This window comes from Ascaphus truei, chromosome 4, assembly GCF_040206685.1.
Source record: "Ascaphus truei isolate aAscTru1 chromosome 4, aAscTru1.hap1, whole genome shotgun sequence".
NCBI classification, from domain to species: Eukaryota; Metazoa; Chordata; class Amphibia; order Anura; family Ascaphidae; genus Ascaphus; species Ascaphus truei.
Genome location: NC_134486.1, coordinates 29,705,456 through 29,726,615, shown reverse-complemented (window position 1 = coordinate 29,726,615; position 21,160 = coordinate 29,705,456). Strand labels below are relative to the sequence as shown.

Here is a 21,160-nt window from a genome sequence, read left to right as displayed (position 1 = left end):
TTGTGAGCACATTCACATGTCTCAGACAGGTCTGCAACCCTGCCTTTCAACCATTATCACCTCGCATACAGTGCTCCCACTGCAGCAAGGGATTCTGGGAGATGACATGCAAATGAGCACACAATGTGTCACCTTTTGCCTGGAATATCCATTCACATGGAGCCCATTTAAGCTGATGTATCGCTGTCCACACAGCTTTTAAACACAGCATGGGACTAGCAAAGCAAGTTTAAACCACTCACAGACATGTTTCAACCTTGATGGGTATCATCAGTGTGAGGTTGGTATAAACTTGCCTTGAAATATTTCTAGGCTGGGTAGGTTTATCATACATTTTAAGTTATGGTGGGTGAAAAAGGCGACAGAAAACCTCCACCGTTAGCATATAGCCAATGGCTATATGCCAACCGTGGAGGTTTTCTGTCGCCTTTTTCACCCACCATAACTTAAAATGTATGGTATAGATATATATATATTCCAAATTCTTGATATCTTGCTCAACACATGATAAGCAACAGATAATCCACTTACTCTTAAACAACTGAATAACACTTAAACATTGTTGCACTAACGATATGTTGCCGTTTTCTGTATCTCCCATATTCCCTGGGACACTTTGCTCTCTGGATCCGTTTTTTTTGTATGTTCTCACATATGTTCAATTTTTTTAAATTATCATTTTTTTTTTTTTTTTTTTTTTTATATTTAGGCCCAACATCCTGACTCCATAAAGCACAATGACAAAATTACACATAAATATACAGCGCGCACTTCTGTCTTTGGGATTTAGTTCTGCAATCTTACCTCAATGAAAAAGGAATAGGTCTGTGGATTGAATATATGTATGTAATAAAATGGATTTTATTTGGGAAAATATACACTGCTTGCTATATTAAAGTGGACCTGAAAAAATATTGCACATCCATATTTCTTTTAACTTGGGGGGGGGGAGGGGGGAGAGGAGGAGGATCTGTCTTAATCAACAATAAGCTTTGTGGTTAATATGAAGGAGGAAGTCATTGCAAATTCAGAGGGGAAAAAACATTAACATGTTTTAAAGTCCTCTTAAAATGTAAAACCTTGGTTTTTGTGTGGTATGATTCAGCCTCTGTCTTTATACTAAACTACACTGACTGATGATCACTGGAACCCAAGTTCTCACAAGTACATCTGATACTCTGCCCCTGTTGGTACTGTAAGTGTTAAGTTCAGGATCACATTATTGCAAGTTGGCTCTCTCCCCAATTGCTTGAGAGATCCCCTTAGCATGGAAACCAGGGTGTCCCGGCTTCTGGCTGAACCTGCAAGCAACACACGTGCCAACTCACATCTGGCAGACTGAAGTCTCCCATAAATGATTCTCTCCTTTAATTGCCACCTTAGTAATGTCCTCTACTAATACCCTATTAAATGCGGCCTCTTATTCCGGAGGATTGTAGATCAACTCAGTACAAATAACCTTCTCACCAGTTTCTTTGAACCGATACGTCGGGCCTGTGTGCAATTTGATTGGATTCAGTAAAATAACAACACACACACACACACACGTCTCTCTGTTAGACTGAAATGTTTGCACCTCTAGTGCACAGACAAACAAAACATATTTCATGGATGAAATGGCATGTCACTAATGACTTTGACCTCCAAGCTTCTGTCCAGCCCAGTTACTTGCAGGCAGACCTTGTCATCCTGTGTCAGACTGAGCGTCTGTCACCTGAGCCATTCATTTCCCTTTCAAAGGGCTGGGAGACTTCAATAAAATGCGGATTCTGTGTAACAGCTTCTTATCAAAGATAGAGATTCACGACTACACCACCGTCTCCTCCAGTGATCAACCACGTTAACCCGTCCAGTGGACCTGCCACGCACGGCTTTGTAATATGCAGTCAAATAAAATTGTATGGAGGGTAATCCCTGCAGTGTAAAGGGGCCAGCAAGGCATGGATTGCTCTTCAGCAAGGAAGGGGTTAAACAGAATGGCAATCGAGTGCATTGTGGGATTCAGATGTAGGTGCTAATTATATATAGTCCGGAGGGGCCTTATAGGACATTTGTGGCCAAACTCCCCCACTCCCCCCCAATAAGGGTTTAAAAAAAAAAAAAAAAGGCCTAAATAGCCGTATTATCTTTTTAGGGGGTTATTGATTAAACTGAGATAGTGCCGATGGGGAAACGATCAGGGCAGATACTCCCGTTCAAGTCAACTAGATTCCGTGAGATAGTGCCCCAATTGGCACTATTGTAGTTTATAGAACAACCCCCTTAAAGTGGATAGTGCAGGGGGCGGCCAACTCCAGTCCTCAAAATCCCACAACAGGTCAGGTTTTCAGGATAACCCTGCTTCAGCACAGGTGGCTCGTTCAACGACTGAGCCACCTGTGCGGAAGCAGGGATATCCTGAAAACCTGACCTGTTGAGGACTGGAGTTGGCCGCCCCTGGGATAGTGTGTTTATTAGGCGACTCGTATAGTCCAACACCACTATATGATGAATCAACCAAATTCCTCTGCTCTCTAGTGTCACACTTTCATCAACACAAAGGAACACACTTTGCTTTTAAGATACCCCAACAGCCTGGGTTTAGTCGTCACAAAGGGCGAAACGAGTTGGTTTGTTGTTTCGCACACACGTAACCCCTGCACGGTGGTGATGCAGGCATGGTTACAAGTTATTTGACAACTTAAGCTGTGTTTATTAACTCAGGTGTAATTTTCACGTACAGAGCTTTTGAAACCTCATAGCTTTCTTCGTCAAGTGTACATTATAATTTCATCTATGAAGAACACATGTTGGTCCACTAAAAGGTATCACAGCCTGCAACAAATTTACAGCTCTACTAGAACTTTGAGCTTCATTTAAAACTGGAAGCTTAAATGTATCCAGAATAGCATTCCAGCAGCAACTTATCATGCAACAACCATGCATTCTTTATACAAATTAAAACTTGTAATAATGTAGACCTAATGTCAAACTTTAGAAAGTACTCTAAATACCGCAAGGTGAACAGAAGATGCAATTTTTGTTCAGCACTAGTAAGGGCTAAGTTGTTAAGTGACTTTAAAAAAAAACCCACAATGGTTGTCCCAAATAAGGATTTTACATTAATCTTTGTTCAAAACAGAATAGTTGAATGATTTCACAGTGAGCAGTGTGTCTAGGGAGTGAATGGAAAAGTAAATGCAACTTGCACATGTATCTCTATTTCCTTTATATATTTAACCGCCTATTAAGACAGCACCTTTAACAAACACGGAATAGTGTATTGGAGACAGAAGTTGGCTGAGCTTTTCTTTGCTCAGGTACCTCTTACCATTTGGCTGTGATAAGTATACTATGTTAGTTTATGACTTACTCATAGGTTGCACGGCTTATTGCTGTGAAATACTGTCTGCTGTGCAGAGAATACACCCCTTAAAATGCACAGAAGTGTTATAGTCATTATCAAGCATTAGCATTTTACATGAATAGAAGGTATTCCGTTATCTACTTTGATTGTAAGATCCTTCTAAATTTGTCAGTAATTCTTAACCCAGTATTGATTGGTTAACCAATTTATCTAACCAATTGTATATCATGCAAGGGGTGCCAGACAGTGACAGCTCTATAAACATTCATAGATACACAGTAAGAGGGAATAACAAATCAATAAACCAGGCAGATTTACTAAACAGCACAAATGTTCAGTTGTAGCAAAAGTAAAGCTGATTGCGTAGTTAATACTTTAGAACTGATTAAAAAAACAAACCCAAAAACAGGAATTTGCTTGGATTGCTCTTTTAAGACCCTGCGCCACGCCTTGTGAGAAGCACTAGGGGTAGTAAAGGAGGACATGGTATTTGCGCAAGCAGAGGGTAAAATATGACCGACTAGGGGTTAAGTCACTTGCTGTTGCAATGATAAGGAAAGTAGCTCTTGTCTCTGCTGTTTGCAGAAGAGCTCAGGAAGTCTGTAGAGGTTCAAAAGCTTTTGTAAGTCAATGGTGTGGAGTTATCACAATTTACTGATAGCAAATAAAGAGGGAGATTATGTCAACTCTTCTGATTCTTATAGTCTGTCACACTTCAATCACCCATTACATGTTGTGATATGTAGTGCACAAAACCCCTTCCTAAAATGACCCAAGCCACTATAAGTGCAGCTGGTGATTTATGAGCGTCCCACAAAAAGAAGAGGGGGAAAAAAAAAATGCACATTTACCATTATCCCCAAGGGGTTTTATGGATCTTTAATCCCTTAAAAAAATCAGGTGCTGTTTCTGCTCCTTTAGGCCCAGATTTGCAGCCATGAGACTCATCAATAACTCTAGACGAAGAGGCATATGTACTCCTGTTGCAACACTGGTGCAAAAACACAGCTGTGATTCTCTATATCAACATGTCAAAATCTTATTGCTTTCAATATTTTTTTTTTTAAAAATCAGGTTTTGCCCAAATGTTGCAATATTTTAGTGTAAATTTTATGAATTTTTGAGGAAGGGGCTTTTTGTGCTATAAAATAGCTTCAGTGCATACAGTCCAGCATGTAAAGCTATTATTATTAGTATTATTAGTATTTAGTGCCGACTCTATATTTCACATATAACAATGGTTAAAAAAAAGTGGATTACATTAATATATGTGCAAGTGCTACAGTGAATGAATAAACTTGGATACATACATGGCCATTGCTCTGCCCCAATCCATAAACCAAGAAACATAAACCAACAAGGCCATGCATTAGCCATAACACAGCTTTTTAAAACCTTTTCAAACTTGCTCCATGCTGCGACAAATAAATACAAATACATGAGCTAAAAACAACAGCTAATAACAGATTATAGTGGGTGCGGGGAGGTCTTAGCTTCAGGCGAGTACAGTACCCGAGATACTCACAAACACTTGTATTTATGCTCAAACATTCGGCCTCAAAACCCACACCTGCCTTGTGCTGCTCCCCTAACCAATCAGAGCGCTGTCTACCTGCCAGCAACCACCTGTCCACGGTCCTATGTTGCCTCCCTGCCAATTACCTCTGGGGCTTTCATATTTACTACTCCTTTATTGTTTATATTACAGAACACTCATCGCATCCTCAGTACCAGGGATCTGCGGAGAAATGTTATTTAAACTGGAACGATTCTGTGAATAATGGAGATGCACTTTGGAACAAAACTCAGCAGTGGAGGTGGTGTCATCATGGTAGCCCGACGTAGGGTCCAGTTGCCGTCTCAGAACCGACTCCCACATGTGTATCCAGTAAAACATGTTTTGTCCCGCTTTCTACCTTTAATAGAAAATATCAGCCATAGAAAATTACAAATCAACTGACCACTTTATTATTTAGGGGGATGGGGGGATTAAAAAGATAAAAACAAGGCATATTTGACTAAAATGTATTAACTTTCTGTCAATGAGGCAATATCACATCACAATAAATAGCACCTACACAATATCTTCCATCCTCACCCATAGACATTACACCATTCACAATCTCAATTTTCAAGTTCTCCCTCATTCCCAACGTCATCCCAAAATGTAAATCCTTCACACCCTCACTCCGAAACGTTAATCTAGTCCACTGGCACCCACTTTTCAAACGGTGATCCACAAGTAATTGCCCCCTTAAATCCAGCACTCACCCATTCACACCCTCACTCCCTGGCACTATTATGGGAGAAGCCTATGGCGCCGGAGACAAACTTGGGTGAACCGGAGGTCCACACTTAGTTGACATATTTCTTATTTTAAGTTTCCTTTGTTTTCTTCCCCCCCCAGAGTTTATCTATCTAACCCTGCTATTAACAGGTCACCTGGAAGTAGGTGGGGCGCTTTAACCACTAATAGATTGATCACCATTCTTCCATAAATACACATCCAGTTCCCTGTGTTATGGTAAGTTTACTCCATACATATAGTATTTTTTATTAGAGTGCTGTTGAAGAGTGACAAAAAAATAGTAAACCCCCCCCCCACCTTTATTAACCACATACATATCGTTAACACTGTATATTTAATTTAAATTTGGGTTTGTTATATATTTTGGTCAAAAGACCATGTGCTCGGAGATAAATTTCTTCTGCTTCTCATTCTACTTTTCATAGAGGAAGACTCTCCAACTGAGAAACTAAATATCTTTTATACCTGGCAATTAGCAGATCATCTGGAAGTGGGTGGGGTGCTTAAACCATTTGAAAGTGGTCACTATCCAGTGCAGTCACAGACGGTCACGCAACTGCATTTGAAAGGTATAACCCCCGTGTAGAGACCAGAAAACATACCTTTCTGAAGAATTTAATGGTCTAATTGGCTTCCCTAGACACATATAACCATGTTATTGCTAAGGTTTAGCAGCTTTCATTTTTGGGAAATAAAAGTTGAATTTTGTAGAGAATGGGGGAGGCGGTGGAGTTTATCAAATGTTTTCTCTCACTCACCCTGTCGTTATCAGAGAGCCTATAAAGGTATCGGGAAGGGGATGCGCAGGGGCAGGAGGCAAACTGCTGTTGAGCACTTAGTGAGAAACGCACAATTCAAATGTATTTAGCAGAACGAGCTGTTGTGCAGACATTGTTCAGTTTTGAGCCCATTAGCTTCTCAGTGAGATGCTCTCTCGCCAAGAAGAGATCTGTATATATGGGTTCTCCAGCTAGGCGTTTCCATTACCGTTTGTACAGCTCTTTCTGCCTCATTGGTTGAAGAAAGTGAGTTTGAAGTGACGTGCTAAAAGCCACAGTGGTTTCGAAAGGACATTCAGGACCATAAACGGCAAATCACTCTTGGCAATGCCGAGGTATACAACGATGCTCTTGAGCTTGAAGCAGCAACGTCTATTGCAGAGGTCTGAAAAACACAACAGGAAGACCCTAATAAGCAGCCCACTAAACGCCAGGAGACTGGAACTGGTGTGTTTTAAGCTGTGTGTGTCAGGTATCTGTACAACCTTAAATGCCATATAAAGTAATTGTCACCGACCAGGTAATGCCTTTCAACTTCACATTATTAGGGGAGTCTTCCTTTAACCACGTCAGAGCCAGAGACGCGAGTCACATGTTCCTTTTGGTTGTGAAGGAGTCCAGTGCACTTAAATGCCTAAGACAAACAAAAAGTCAGAAGGATAAGGGAGCTAAATCATCCCCCAAAATTACAGTTTTTAGAAACAATTGCAAGTCAACCTCCATAAATGATTTAAAAATATTAACCTCATTTGATCAGTCACCAAGATTTAACTTTTTCTTTTCTTTTTTTATATATTTTGTGACGTAAATTTTAAACATTAAAACCCGGAGGAAATCAGGTTAAAAATAAATAAAATAAAACTGGGAAAATAAATTTTTCATATATACACAATTTAATGGTACTACAACAAGATTGTTATGTGAGCCAAATCGGAGAGCAATATTACTTTGCTTGAATTGCCGAACTTCACCGTGTGTCTGTTCTGCATTTTATAGGAGGTGCTTTAATCTGAGAGATGCAGGACACACGACAATCTTGTAAGGTGTTCGTGTTTAACCAAGATAAGTATCTGGTAAATAATACTGAGTGGATTGATGAACTGGTTTAAAATCAGTAAAAACAAAAATTCCTCTATGGAAAGAAAAAAAACGTAATTTAAATGGGTGAAAAATCAGTACATACCGAAAACATGGGCTGCTGGGGAGGCCAGTGGTTGAGGGCCGTAGGTAAAGCTCCTGAAGACCACATGTTGCCAACCAATGCCTTGGCAGACATTTCCTCACCCTCCTGTCTTGGTGCTTTCATTCCTAAAGGTGCGTTCTTTCCCCTTTGAGCTGTAACTCTTGGGTAGGCACCTTAGGCTACCGCCCCAGTCCTCCCTGCTGCACGCGCGCCTGGCGGCATGTGCAGAGACTACAGTCGCGATCAACGGTCTGTAGGGGAGCGCGGGGCCATGACGGGGCACATCTGCCCTGCCATTGGCTGCGCGCCGACACACAGCCACTGGGGCCTGCCCTATAGGGGGCTGTGGTGTGTGGCGTGCACGCCGTAGTGCGCGCCGCCGTGACCACCGGGGACTCCGCTTAACCTCCCTCCGTCCTTCAATACCGGTTCCAAAATCTTTACCTCTTACAAGGGAATCTCCCAACAGGAATTATCTCCTTTTCTGGCATCGATTTGTTCTGACTGTGTGCTTCCTATTAATTCCAGAAACACCACCTACTCGTTAACTGTAGTAGGCGATTCTGTGGTGTAACCCTGTCCTGTAAGTGAAGCATAGCAGTTGTGCTATAGGCCAGGTCCATAGTGCCTTCGCCCATGCAGAGGCACGTGGGGTCGTGACGTCACCTGCTTGAAGCGGCTGCGTTTTTTTGGCCATGGTACGCGCGCCATCTGTGGGCGTGCCAGGGACATCACGGAGCTGGTTCGCCCTCATTGGGCGAACCGCTCACGTGACCTGTCTGTCGCGCCGAGAAATCAGTTTAACCGATTTCTCATGCAACGCGCGCCCCCTCCTGCTTCCTCATGGACGCGAACACTGCCTTAAGGCAGTCTATCCACACGGTCTGCGGTACCATGGCCCCAGCCATAGGTCTGCTCTGATAATGGTCCATGCTTACTTGGGAGAGAGAGCCCATAAACATTGAGGGAGATATTGACAGGGGATTCTGGGAAAGGAAATGGTAACCACCTGGCAATACATTTTTTTATGAAAGATTTAGCAATTTGGTGGGAAAACATTTAGGGTAGTATTTGTGCCATAAACATTAAAGCTTATTTCTTGTTATAGTCATTTTTTTTAATTTTTATTAAATACTCTTCTACCCCATTCACAAAAACAATAATGCTAGTTCATGTCAACATAGTATAACGATTCCGTTGTATGCTAGGGCTATATACGCAATGCAGTGGTAACATCATCTCATTGTTAATTCGAGTACTTGGTACTTGTGCCGTCACTGGAAACGGGGAGAAGGCAGCATGTCTGCGATGGCTCAGGAGACCGGGTATAATTACGATTGTTTTAAACAAATTTGCTCGACATTTCTATTCTATTTCAGTTTGCCTAATCAAAAGCCTTCAGGACGTGTTTCTTATGCAGGAATAGTAAAACCGCCCAAACCATTAAGTGGTTATTGGCACTCAGGACAGTCAAACTGGATATATGTTAACACTCTGGGTACCTTATGTAATTCAAGTCCAAAACGCTGCACTCTGATGGGCATCTTCAAACATTCTCTTTATTGCTGGTTTTTAGGGGTGGTCAGAAAAGATGAGGATGTCTTCCATCCTTGAAATGGGGGATTAGGCCATGTGGATCTCCGCACTACCAATCACAATCAGTGGCCTGGTAGTGACAGACAGGATTAAAATGCAGTGCATGTGCAGGTGTTGCAGATAGTAGCCGTACAATAAAAAGTGAAAATGACATGACGAAACTGAACTTGTCCCCAAAAGATCATGGGGGAGGGGGGGAGAGAGGGAGGGGCGCACACTAAAATCATCAATGCTAAAGATCAGTTTAAGGAAAAATATGGCCTTTTCCTGATGAGTTAATTCAAACACTATGTAGGTGTCACTTTGTCACAATACAAACAGGTTAAACAGATCATTTCCACATGGGAATAAACCGCTCATTGGAGTAATGCATTTCTCGGTTAAAAAATGCAAATATTTGTTTCCTTATTAATTGAAGTGCTGTAACTTTAATACCGTTTATATGTCATGTCAAGGAGCTCAACTTTCCTTTGATTTTGGACTTAATACAAATTTGTTTGACTCTTGTTTTGAGAAGTATTTAACACGGTAACATAGTTGATGTCTTTTAAAATTGAACTCATTGGTGAATTTTCTTACATTATGCTTTAATTCACCCTGGATCTTTGTAACGTTGGAATTGGTGCTGCGTTACTTTTTCAGCTGAAAGTCCTTACAATAAGCGGTGTCAAGTATACACTGTATTGCTCCTTTAGTGCAGTGAACAGTATGGCCTAAACCAGGGTTTCCCAAACTTTTTTTTCCGTGACCCGTTTTTTTTGAACTTCTCCTTCGTGACCCACTAAAAATGTTATCGCCTATAGGGCCTGCACAGACACACACATAGCCACTGACACACGCAGCCACTGACACACACACTGATACATATACACAGCCTCTGATACACACACACGCAGCCACACAGAGACACTGCTACACACACACACACACACACACACACACACACACACACACACACACACACACACACACACACACACACACACACACACACACACACACACACACACACACACACACACACACACACTCGCTCTCCCCTATACACACACAGACACAAACAGTGAATTACAGGCAGGATGTGAGTGACTGGAGAGGGGGCCAGGGGCACTTGGGTGGGGAGGGAGGGGGGCCAGGGGCACTTGGGTGGGGAGGGGGGCCAGGGGCACTTGGGTGGGGAGGGAGGGGGGCCAGGGGCACTTGGGTGGGGAGGGGGGCCAGGGGCACTTGGGTGGGGAGGGAGGGGGGGGGGCAGGGGCACTTGGGTGGGGAGGGAGGGGGGGGCCAGGGGCACTTGGGTGGGGAGGGAGGGGGGGGCCAGGGGCACTTGGGTGGGGAGGGAGGGGGGGGGCAGGGGCACTTGGGTGTGGAGGGAGGGGGGGCCAGGGGCACTTGGGTGTGGAGGGGGCCAGGGGCACTTGGGTGGGGAGGGGGCCAGGGGCACTTGGGTGGGGAGGGGGCCAGGGGCACTTGGGTGGGGAGGGGGCCAGGGGCACTTGGGTGGGGAGGGAGGGGGCCAGGGGCACTTGGGTGGGGAGGGGGCCAGGGGCACTGGGGTGGGGAGGGGGCCAGGGGCACTTGGGTGGGAGGCAGTGACTGGGTGGGGTGACTTACCTTGCCGCCAGACGCTTTCCCCTGCTGCCCCCGATATCCCCTGCTGCCCGGGACGGGAGGTGGGCTTGGGGGGACGGGAGGTGGGCTTGGGGGCACGGGAGATGGGCTCGGAGGGGGTGCCACGGGAGGTGAGCTCGGGAAGCTGGCCGCGGGGGGAAGCGGGCCGCAGTAGGAGCTTGTACTTCCCCCTCCGTCCCACGTAACGTGCGGGCCGCAGAGGAGCTGGTACTTCCTCCTCCGTCCCACGTTGGGAGCGGGGGGGGAGGAAGGGAGCGGGGGGGAGGAAGGGAGCGGGCCCTGTGCAAGCGCGCGGGACCGCGGGGGGAATCGCCGCCATTTTTTTAAAATTGAGCAGGGGGGACGGGATACACCGCGCGGCCAGCCTCGCTGCGACCCGGCAATTTTGGTGCCGTGGCCCGGTGCCGGGTCGCGACCCACCATTTGGGAAACGCTGGCCTAAACTAACAACGCTATTCAAGTTAGGAAACTTTAACAAATAACAAATGTTAAAATGGCAAAATAGTTTGTTGCGATTGATTTCTTGCAACTTAAAAAATAAAATAATAATAAGGCTGATCAGCATTCAGTATGCCCAGGTCGCCAAAATGTCAAATGTAAGCATCTGCCATTGCACTGAGCCGTGAAGTCAGGAGATGTTGTTTTGACTTAACATATTTGTTTCCGATTGTTAATGTCTCCCATTAAGGTTTCTAGTGTTTGCAGTCATGGTTTCTGTATTGAGAAGTCAGTCAAAAAAAGAAAGAAAGGTCCAGTTTTAAAAGTAAAAAATTTAATTTATGAATACACCTGGGAGTCCTTTTGGACAAGTTTGGCATTTGTGCTGTTTAATGCTCTTTTTACAGGACTGGCACAAAATTAGCTTCTTTATTGTGTTGGGAAAGGCAGGATTTCACATTGTACGATGGCCATGTCATCAGGTTGATTATAAACTCTTCCTCTCGCCTCCTCAAACGCATTGGCTGGGTTCCCAATAATCTCTGTACCAGTTACAAAATGCTCCTCCTCTCCTTTGAGGCTCTTCACTTCTCTTCCTCTCATCTTCCACTGCAGCCCGGATTCAGCAAGCACAGGTGTGGAAGGTATCACACCCCATCTGGTGTTAACTGGCACTAACCACAGCACAGTGCGATACCCCACATCAGAGCTTAGTGAATCTCCCTTTATGATCCGCTTGCCATCTTCGCTCTTTTCAAGGATGTCATGTATATGCTCCACATGTTTCTACAGCTCCATCACAGCCCAAATTTCTCTCATACAAACCCCCTTCTCTTTTACCCTCAATATCAGACATGTTCTCTCTCTCTCCCCAACCTTAAAATCCCCATGAAGTCACCTTTACAATGAAGCATTTCCATTGCAGACAAAAAAAATGACATGACCCTCACCATACACACTCACTCACCCTCTTGACCCAGCCTTGTACTAATTGCACTTCAGCCTGTCACCAACTACACCACTTGGAATGTAACCTGTGTGTCACAGACTCCTTTCCCCCCAAATTGTACTTTTCTCTGATTGTATTAATCTTCCCTGTAGTCTCTGTCTCTCTCTGTCTCTCTCTGTCTCTCTCTGTCTCTCTCTGTCTCTCTCTGTCTCTCTCTGTCTCTCTCTGTCTCTCTCTGTCTCTCTCTGTCTCTCTCTGTCTCTCTCTGTCTCTCTCTGTCTCTCTCTGTCTCTCTCTGTCTCTCTCTGTCTCTCTCTGTCTCTCTCTGTCTCTCTCTGTCTCTCTCTGTCTCTCTCTGTCTCTCTCTGTCTCTCTCTGTCTCTCTCTGTCTCTCTCTGTCTCTCTCTGTCTCTCTCTGTGTGTAAAGCACTATGTACATTGGCAGGAGTTGTAAAAATAACAATACAATGATAGCTTTTACTATTCAATGTAGTGATTTGTAGTGCAACCTAACCAGCCTTCATTTAAGTCAAACAGAAACCAATGCATTGTTAACGGTATGTTACATCTTCTCACCATTGCCCAATTACCTCCATTTAAATCGGAAACTTAAAGCATTTCAGCATTTCTTGCAACATCTTCAATGAATCACGTACCTATAAGAAAAAGTCTACTGTATGTCTGACTTTTTACATTCTTGCAAGTATAACACATTCCTTAAACAGTGTACTTTCTGGGAGGTGATCACAAGTGTCTAACCAACGTAGGAAGGATGTTTCCACAGAATCCGCAAGGCACGGTTCAAGAGTTCAAAATGAAGCAAATACATGTAAGAGAAGCTGCAATCTTTATAGATCTTTACTTTAAGAAGCACCTGGACATGGAACGTTTCGGGCTCCACCGTGCCCTTTGTCATACATTGTGATGTAATCAAAAGCGCCCTTAAATATACAACAGAATATGGCGCCGGCCCCCACATGTTCGGTGACATCACCCAGTGGCGGCTCAAACCAGCTACGGAAGGTCCCTCAGGTATTTTTTTTTGCCTGAGCCAAAGTAGGTAAGGGGACATTTTTGCACCATTGGGTGATGTCACTGAACGTGTAGGGGTCGCACCATATTGTGTGTTGTATATTCACAGGCGCATCTGATTGGATCACAATGCTTGACAAAGAGCTCGGTGGAGCCCGAAACATTGCATGTCCCGATGCTTTTTGAAGTAAATCTATAAAGATTTCCAAGTGTTTATTGAAGCAAGGATTTCGAATCATAGGGGGTTGCAGCTTCTCTTATGTGTATTGGATTTGTTTGTCACGTCGGGAGCCAGCCTGTTGACGAGTATGCACCCTTGATTTTTGCATTAGATCATTGTGACGTTCCTGTTTTTGGATTTTTTGTTTCTACATGGAGCAACCTAAGGCCAGGTCCCCGCTGGCTACTGCAGCGCCCGGTGTTGGGGACGCTGCAGGGACAATAGCCATTGCACAATGGGACCGGGCCCGCTGCGAGGGGGGGGCGCTGCGCTCTGCGAACAGTGACTCCTGCTCGCAAGAGAATTGTGAGCAGGAGTCGCGACGGGGCGCTAAGCCACGCCCCCGGCGGTTCCGCCAACGAGGGCGAACATGCCGGGTGACGTCACGGCCGTGCCCCCTTCCCTCCTCCCCCCCTATCTTTTGGTCTGCAGCTCCCTGCAGACCAGGGGAATCGGCTGCACACGCCGCCAGCCTCGCTGACGCGCATGCAGCGCAGGTACTGGGGCCGCAGCCTTAGGAAGATTGTGGTGATGGTTTAGAAGTGTTAAGCAAAACAGCACACATGAATTGAAAATGTGCCTAGCACTCTAAGTGACCATAACACATGAAAACAACCCAAAGTTTATGAAGTTGGAGGAAACTGTTCCTATGCCTGTTCCCAGAGTAATAACTATATACCTATGTGCAAATATTGCATGCACTCAAATTAAGTATATCTTCTGCTATAGAAAGTAATTAGCAGAATATTTGTTGGCACTTTGCTTTTCTGCTGGTTTGCAAAGGTCAAAATGTCCTTGGATGGCTAAATTTCCTTGGCACTTTTTTTTCTCCTTTAAAATATCACTTTCCCTAAAAGTCAATTTATTGAATAGCTTACACATTTTCTGCAAGGATAGTCGATGTAGGAAAACCTGAAGGAGAAAAAAAGGTTTATGGAAATAAAGAGTCTGCAGTTTTGCAGTCCACCAAACGAAAGGAAACAAAACACACTGGAAAATTTGTGTTTTTTGTTTTTCTTCAAACTATGCAAGCTTTTCAGTCTGAAAATATCCCTGTTGCATCTGCTTTGTACATTAGCATACAAAAGACTCAATTTCCTGAGGCATCTAAAATAATCAGAAATAACTTTCTACAGCTATCGCCTAAAAACACCAAATATGAAAACGTTTTTTTTTTTTAATAATTAAGCTCTTTATCTCCTATATTAAACAACCCAATACACATTTTTTACAAGATGAATATATCAGAATATACTCTTGCACGGGTTTGTGTAATTCGCTATTGCAGGTCAACCCTCTGGTTATCCGAATATATTTTCCTTTATAAAAAATTATCCATAAAAAAAGTGTTTTTTTTTAAATTAGTAAATAAAATGGGATAACCACGAAATTAATCTAACAGTTCATTTCAGTAGGGTGAATAATGGCAAGAAAGAAAAAAAAAAAAAAAGGTGGAAAGTAGGCCGGTGACAACACCGTTTTTTTTTTCTCAATCCATTTGCAATGCATTGCTGGGTAAAATCGCTCCTCTCACTTCATTTGCTTCGTAGAACTGGGATAACAAGAAATAGTTTGGCTGTAATACACTAGTCAAAAAGTACCTAGTTTGTCCAGTCAAAATAATGTCGGCAGGCCAATCGTCTTCAATTTGAGCAAGCAAAGCAAACATAGTCACAGCGCGTTAGATAACTGTGTTGGTCTGAAGTTATCGTACAAGAACGTTTTCCACCTTACACATTTCCCCCCACCCACTCACTTGAGAATGGGACTTTAATGCTATCAAGACCAGACACACGACTAACTGTAGGTATGTGGAATTTAGACCATAAGAGGAGATCTGGTGAGGCCAATTCTTTGTAGTTACCTATTGAAGACTGAAGATTAAGAGCCAAAAAGCATTTTGTGTGTTACAGATTTTATGGAAGTTGCCAAGGAGTATTCTTGTCCATCTCCATTGTAAGATGTCTGCGCATTTGTAGAAGATTTGAATGTAGCCTGGCTTTTGGGACATCTAGTCACTATGAAAGGTGAGCATCCTTAAGACAAAACTGGAGCACTTTTATCCTCGGGAAAGGTAAATAAAATTATTGTCGTCGTCAATAATGCGTGTTCCTTTTCAAGCAAAAAGAAGATGATCAAGAACAGATTAGGTTTTTTTTCTTCCTTCTTTCGCCTCTTCCAAAATGTATTGCTGGCAGCAGGATTCGCCTTACGGAACCGAATATTTCCTCCAGCATGTGTGATGCATCTTCATAAATAATGTACAGTATTCAGTCTCTGTTGGTGTTATTGGCAGAAAATGCATGCAGGTTGCCCATCTGGCTTAGTCCGCTCTGGATGTGGGCAACATGGATCTCAACATTATTCTGAAAACAACTGGAGGGAAAAAAAAGAACCAAATTAATTGGCAATAATCATACTTTAAAAATAACGTAGCAAATAACCACAAACCTCTTTATGCGATTTACCAAGGCTAAAGTAGGACTGTTGCTTTTCACTTCTGTGCTCACCTGGTTCTCTGTGCAGTATCTGCAAACATCTTAAATTATGCAGCACCCTTCTGCAATTTCATACTAGGCTCAATCTTTGTACAATGTTTTTTTATTCTTGTGTTTGAATCGCCAAGCTTTTAAATGCATGGAAAGAGTGTATTTAAAATCAGTCTCACCGACGCATAGTTTACATAGCACTGCGTGCTATTACTCCCCTGAATTAACCTACAAGGAAAGGTGACACACTGAAGGATTTCATAAAGAATTAGAATGTGAATGGAAAGCATGGCTTGGGTCAAATGCATCACAATACAGGTGTAAAATTCAGTGACCGCGTCTTGTACCTTGCACATTCATCTGTAAATGAGGAAGTCCACACCCAAAAAAATATCACATATTTCAGTAACCAAATTATTGGTTATTTGACGTTTTTGACCTGAACCAAAATTCAACAGGAACGGATACAATATATGGCAATATACGCCGACTATCCTAAATAGGCAACTCTTAGGCCGCGCTTATTGTTCCGGCTAAGTCGCGTCAAAACAAATGGATTGAATCTGTCGCGTGCGCTTATAGTAGGAGCGACGCGACCGCTTGGTTGCGATCGCTGGAAGTCAATTCAATTTGATTTTTTCAGCGACCGCAGCGTGACGTCAGCGTACGGCGTACGGCGTCGCCGTACCAACGAATATAGGCGCGGCCGTAGCATTTTCCTGGAAAAAGTGATGCTGGAATTCTTTATGGTAATCCTAAACCTTTTCTCTCACTTCCTTCACAATTTTGGCCTTGAAAGGAGAACAGTCACTAGCGGACACATCATTGTGGGCTGTAAGAGAGTTTATCATGTTATTAACTGGTAAGATCGAGACCTAATGAATTACACATGGTTTCCGGTAAGTAAATGAGTGATGGCTGGTTGTACACTTAGGCCTGGTCCCCAGTGGCTGCTGTGGCGCACGCTACAGCGTGCGCGCCACACGGCACAGCCCTCTATGGGGAGGCCCCAGTGGCAATGTGTGGGCATGCAAAGCGCTGTGACGCGTACGCTTGCAGGGAAGACAAGAATTTTGTCTTCCCGTGCCTCGATGCGATCACATGGTCAGTGTGCAGCCAATGGAAGGGCAGATATGCCCCGTCATGGCCGCGCCCCCCGCGCATCCCATCGCTCCCCTATATACTGCACAACGTGGCTTTCAACTGTGGACGCATCGCAGGTACCACTGTGGCCGTAGCCTTAAAAAAGGTGCAGGCAGCGCTACATACTGTTAACTACACAAAAGCAGTCTCCCAAGGGACACTATAAAGCAGGGTTACAGTATTTGAAATGGTCACAAAAGAAAAATATCAGAAAGACACACATACCTGACATTAGAAGGGTCAATTGAACTCTTTATATCATTTATTGAATCTGTTAAAGATTTAAACTCAAATGAATTCAGGTCTCCCCCCTCTGCTAAGCACTGCAAGAAAAATAAATGATATTGGTTAAAACTAGCAAGTTTTCGGCAGAATAGTATCTTTTAGCTTTAAGCTGAATTAGAACAGACTTGGAACACTAGACAATGTTACCATGGAGTTAAACATGAACTTAGAAATCCCTATATTTGACCTTTTTCATTAATGGAGTTAGTTTCTCTCCCCCGATATCACAATATTTGTTATTCATTTTTCTAGTTCACATTTCTAGACACAAGTCCCATTCACTGGAGCCAAAATGTTGGTGAAATATCTGCACGGTAAATGTATGAATGACTTGCATTCTACTTACTGGCAGATAATATTCTGATATTTAACAAGTACTAACAAAATGTGTTCGAGGACTCCCCGGCGGGTTAGTTTGTGGGAACAGGTGTCACACATCAACTTGTCTTGACTTCACAGGGGGGCCAATTTGAGATTTGCAGGAATAGAAGTAAAGGCATACACAACATTACAATACAAACCATTTTTAGAAGGTGGCATAATAACCCCACCAAAACAAGATCCTGTTTTAAACAAAAGGCTAGTTCTACATTCACTCTATAGTGTAGAACAGGGGGGCACAATCTTTTTCCCCTGCACCCCCATGCTGGCTTTCCCCCTCTCACCCCCCTCCTCCCCACCATACCTTGATTCAGACAGCCTGGCGCCATGACGTCACGGTGTCATAGCAACGTGACATGACCCCGCAACGGCATTTGACGCTGTGTTGCCATGGCGACGCGTCACCAGGAGCGTCTCAATCAAGGTAAGTAAGGTTAACAGAGGCCCTGCAGCTCCCCCAGCATTAATTTAAATGCCTTCGGGAAGCGAGCGGGGCCTCTGTAAAATCCGCGCCCCCCGCAGCGAATCTCGCACGCCCCCCATTTTGCACACCGCTGGTTTAGAAGATGCAATACCTTTGAGTCTTTTTCGCTATAGACACTGATGTGTCGATAGTGAAAAGACTCAAATAGACAATTACAGCACCGTCTTCTGCAATAAGGTAGCCCAAATGCATGCCACTTCCTTTCCATTTTTTAGCTTATCGACAACATGTCAAATCACTTTAAATCATAGCCGAACAAGCCACTGGCCTTTCCTCTTATGATGGTGCATGGATAACATGAACTGTATTCTGTATCAACTTCTTACGCATCTTACTTTTATCTGCAGCAGGATCGCAGTTAATCTGGAGATTAACTCTGTCAGACTCTCACTCTCCACACATGGTTGCCCTGTGGCGGTCGTCGTGTTAGCTTGGCGGACCATCTCCTGTGCTTCCTCTTCACACCGCCGCCTCATATCAGTCGGCTGGTTTGCAGGCTGAAGTCCCTGGTCTGGAGCGAGCTGGAGGAATGGTAGAGAGAAACTGTTAAAACACATACAATTGTACACAGGCAAGGCAGGCCTCAAAATAATGTATGAAACAGAAAGAATGCCTTTGAAACTGGATAGAAGAAGATTTGCAGCCTTCTGATTAGCTCAAAGAGATTTCCACACCAAGTTATAACCGGCAAAGTGTCATTCATTACAGAGGCCTAGGTAAAACCATGAGCCCCAACCTGCAGCCTCTGCTCACTACAGTTACCAATAGGAGACACAATAAAAGGTTTGTTGATTGTTGAACTAAACAGGATATAATTTCCTCGAAAGCTAAAGGATCTTTGTTTGCCTGGGAAACCTCAGTACACTTAGTGGGTTGAAATGTTGCAGCTGACGTGCCCTAAAGTGCTAGTCACTCGACCACTTATCAAGGAAAGGCAGAATATGTAGCATTGGGGCCTTTAAATAACCGTGATCTAAAGCCCCACTTCCACTTAGACACACTATGTTATTGTGCTTCACAGCCTGTGTTTGCAAAGCTATGAAACATCTTAAAATAACTTTAAAATGATGGGTGTTAAATGGATGACTGCTTTCACTTAACTGCAAATCCAAAAGTAGAATATAAGTGGGACCGGGGCTTCAACGGTTAATTTTCCACCTATACATTTTAATGACTGCTTGCAACTGCCTAATGCCCAACGGGCCATATACATTTGCTATTATTGCCATCACCAAGCACAGTATCACAATGTCATTGATTGTTTTTACCAAGGCAGTAAACCTGGAGTATTTAACTCCAGTCTTCAAGGGCCACAAACAGGCCAGGTATTACGGAGATCCCTGCGTCAGCACAGTTGGCTCAATCAGTGGCTCAGTCATTCTGACTGAGCCACCTGAGCTGAAACCGGGATCTCTGTAATACCTGGCCTGTTTGTGGCCCTTGAGGACTGGAGTTGGCCACCCCTAGAGCACACGTGTGCAATTACGTACTTAAAAAAAAAAAAGCACACACTATTTAAGGTAACTATGCCAACACCTATATGCACCCAACATTATAGATTGAACAATACATTGTTTCATGAATTGGAACATCAGCTGGTGGTAGCTACCTCATAACAGTACTGTTGCACTTTATGAAGGACTTTGTTAAGATCCTTGTTCAGTTGCTCCAGGTCTAGAACAATGGTTGCGTATCGTCTTTGAAAATCTATTCCAATGGGAGCAGAGTAAGATTTCTGTAGGAAGCAAAATTAGACCAGATCTGAAATATTTACATTGAAATATTATAACACAAACAGAATACGGGAAACTAAACTTTGGCATCTCAGCTCCAAGTTTGAAACAAGGGGAGTTTGTGTGCGAGTTGCTTAAAACAGTATTTCTTAAAGTGTATTGTTTAAGAGAACATAAGTAGCAGTCTGTACATGTCTAACAGCAATCTTCAGCAGCTTACGGCTGCGCTTATAGTTCCGGTGACATCACGCTGCAATTACTGGAAAAATTGAAGTGACTTCCAGCGATCGCGACCAAGCCGTCGCTTCGCTCCAACTATAAGCGCATGCGACGGCGTCAATACATTTGTTTTGACGTCGCGTCACTGTCGCCATAAGCGCGGCCTAAGGCAGAGAAGAGACAACACAGGTACATTCACTAAGTGGTGCTATTTCATAAGACCCCTTGTGGTGATGGAAGACACCTTATGGCCATTCAAGTGTGTGACCCATACTGGATCTATAAAACATCTGTTTTTGGACTAGGAAGATTTACGGCATTTCTAAGACCCAAAGGAGAAGAAAGGGCTCGGCTGGAAAGGGAAGACGTAATAAGAAAACTAAATGAGCGTTTCTCACCAGTTTCTCTGCTTCTGTATTCATTTCTCTAAGTTGCTTGATGTGTTCCTTCTTAATCATGAGGATCTTCGATAACCTGGTCTAAAGATGAAAAAAATAATAATATATAAATTAAATGACGAACCATGATATGGGCTATTTTTTTTTTTTTATATATAGATGATGAAAAACATGGTTTAAAATGTGTAGTTAAATTCTCTAGGCCAGAGCTTTCCAAACTGTGTGTCGCGACACGTTAGTGTGTAGGTGTGTCACGCGAACACAACAAGAAACCTCTGAGCGGTGCGGAAACTGGGGGGTGCATGATTATTTAGGGGGGGCGCAGGCGGTTAGGGCCACCAACAGGAGGTTTGCTGGGCCGTGCGTCGTCCCCTAGACAAAACTGGTCACCACAGGGTGACAGGTGCGCGCTGGGGGAAAATAAATACAAATCCCCCCACCTGACTGGTTGGCGCTCAGCCAATCTCTATCCGAGCTGCACATTGAGGAGGCGCCTTTTCCTGCATGGAGCGAGTAAGGCAAATACAGCTCCATGCCCCCCTCCC

The 21,160-nt window shown here is 43.7% G+C and overlaps 1 protein-coding gene and 1 long non-coding RNA gene across 4 annotated transcripts in view; both read right to left on the bottom strand.

The window, feature by feature from the left end:
- Positions 1–4,432: 4,432 nt before the first annotated feature.
- On the bottom strand, positions 4,433–9,277 carry LOC142491919 (uncharacterized). Of its 2 annotated transcripts, none has more exons than XR_012800586.1 (4): positions 9,119–9,277; positions 6,951–7,067; positions 6,257–6,818; positions 4,433–5,262 (listed from the first exon to the last, which is right to left on the bottom strand). It is a non-coding gene; the product is annotated as an uncharacterized LOC142491919 (long non-coding RNA). The 2 variants fall into 2 exon arrangements; XR_012800587.1 differs by having other exon boundaries at positions 6,642–6,818.
- Positions 9,278–15,381: 6,104 nt separating this feature from the next.
- LIN9 (lin-9 DREAM MuvB core complex component) overlaps positions 15,382–21,160 on the bottom strand; it is a 47,217-nt gene continuing 41,438 nt past the window's right edge. For both annotated transcript variants that reach the window (XM_075595487.1, XM_075595486.1), the window contains exons 11-15: positions 20,616–20,696; positions 19,875–20,000; positions 18,601–18,786; positions 17,341–17,438; positions 15,382–15,859 (exon numbers count right to left, since the gene is read on the bottom strand). In XM_075595487.1, coding sequence (XP_075451602.1) covers positions 15,754–15,859; positions 17,341–17,438; positions 18,601–18,786; positions 19,875–20,000; positions 20,616–20,696 — 597 coding nt within the window. In that variant the 3' untranslated portion in view covers positions 15,382–15,753. The remainder of the gene's footprint in view (positions 15,860–17,340; positions 17,439–18,600; positions 18,787–19,874; positions 20,001–20,615; positions 20,697–21,160) is intronic.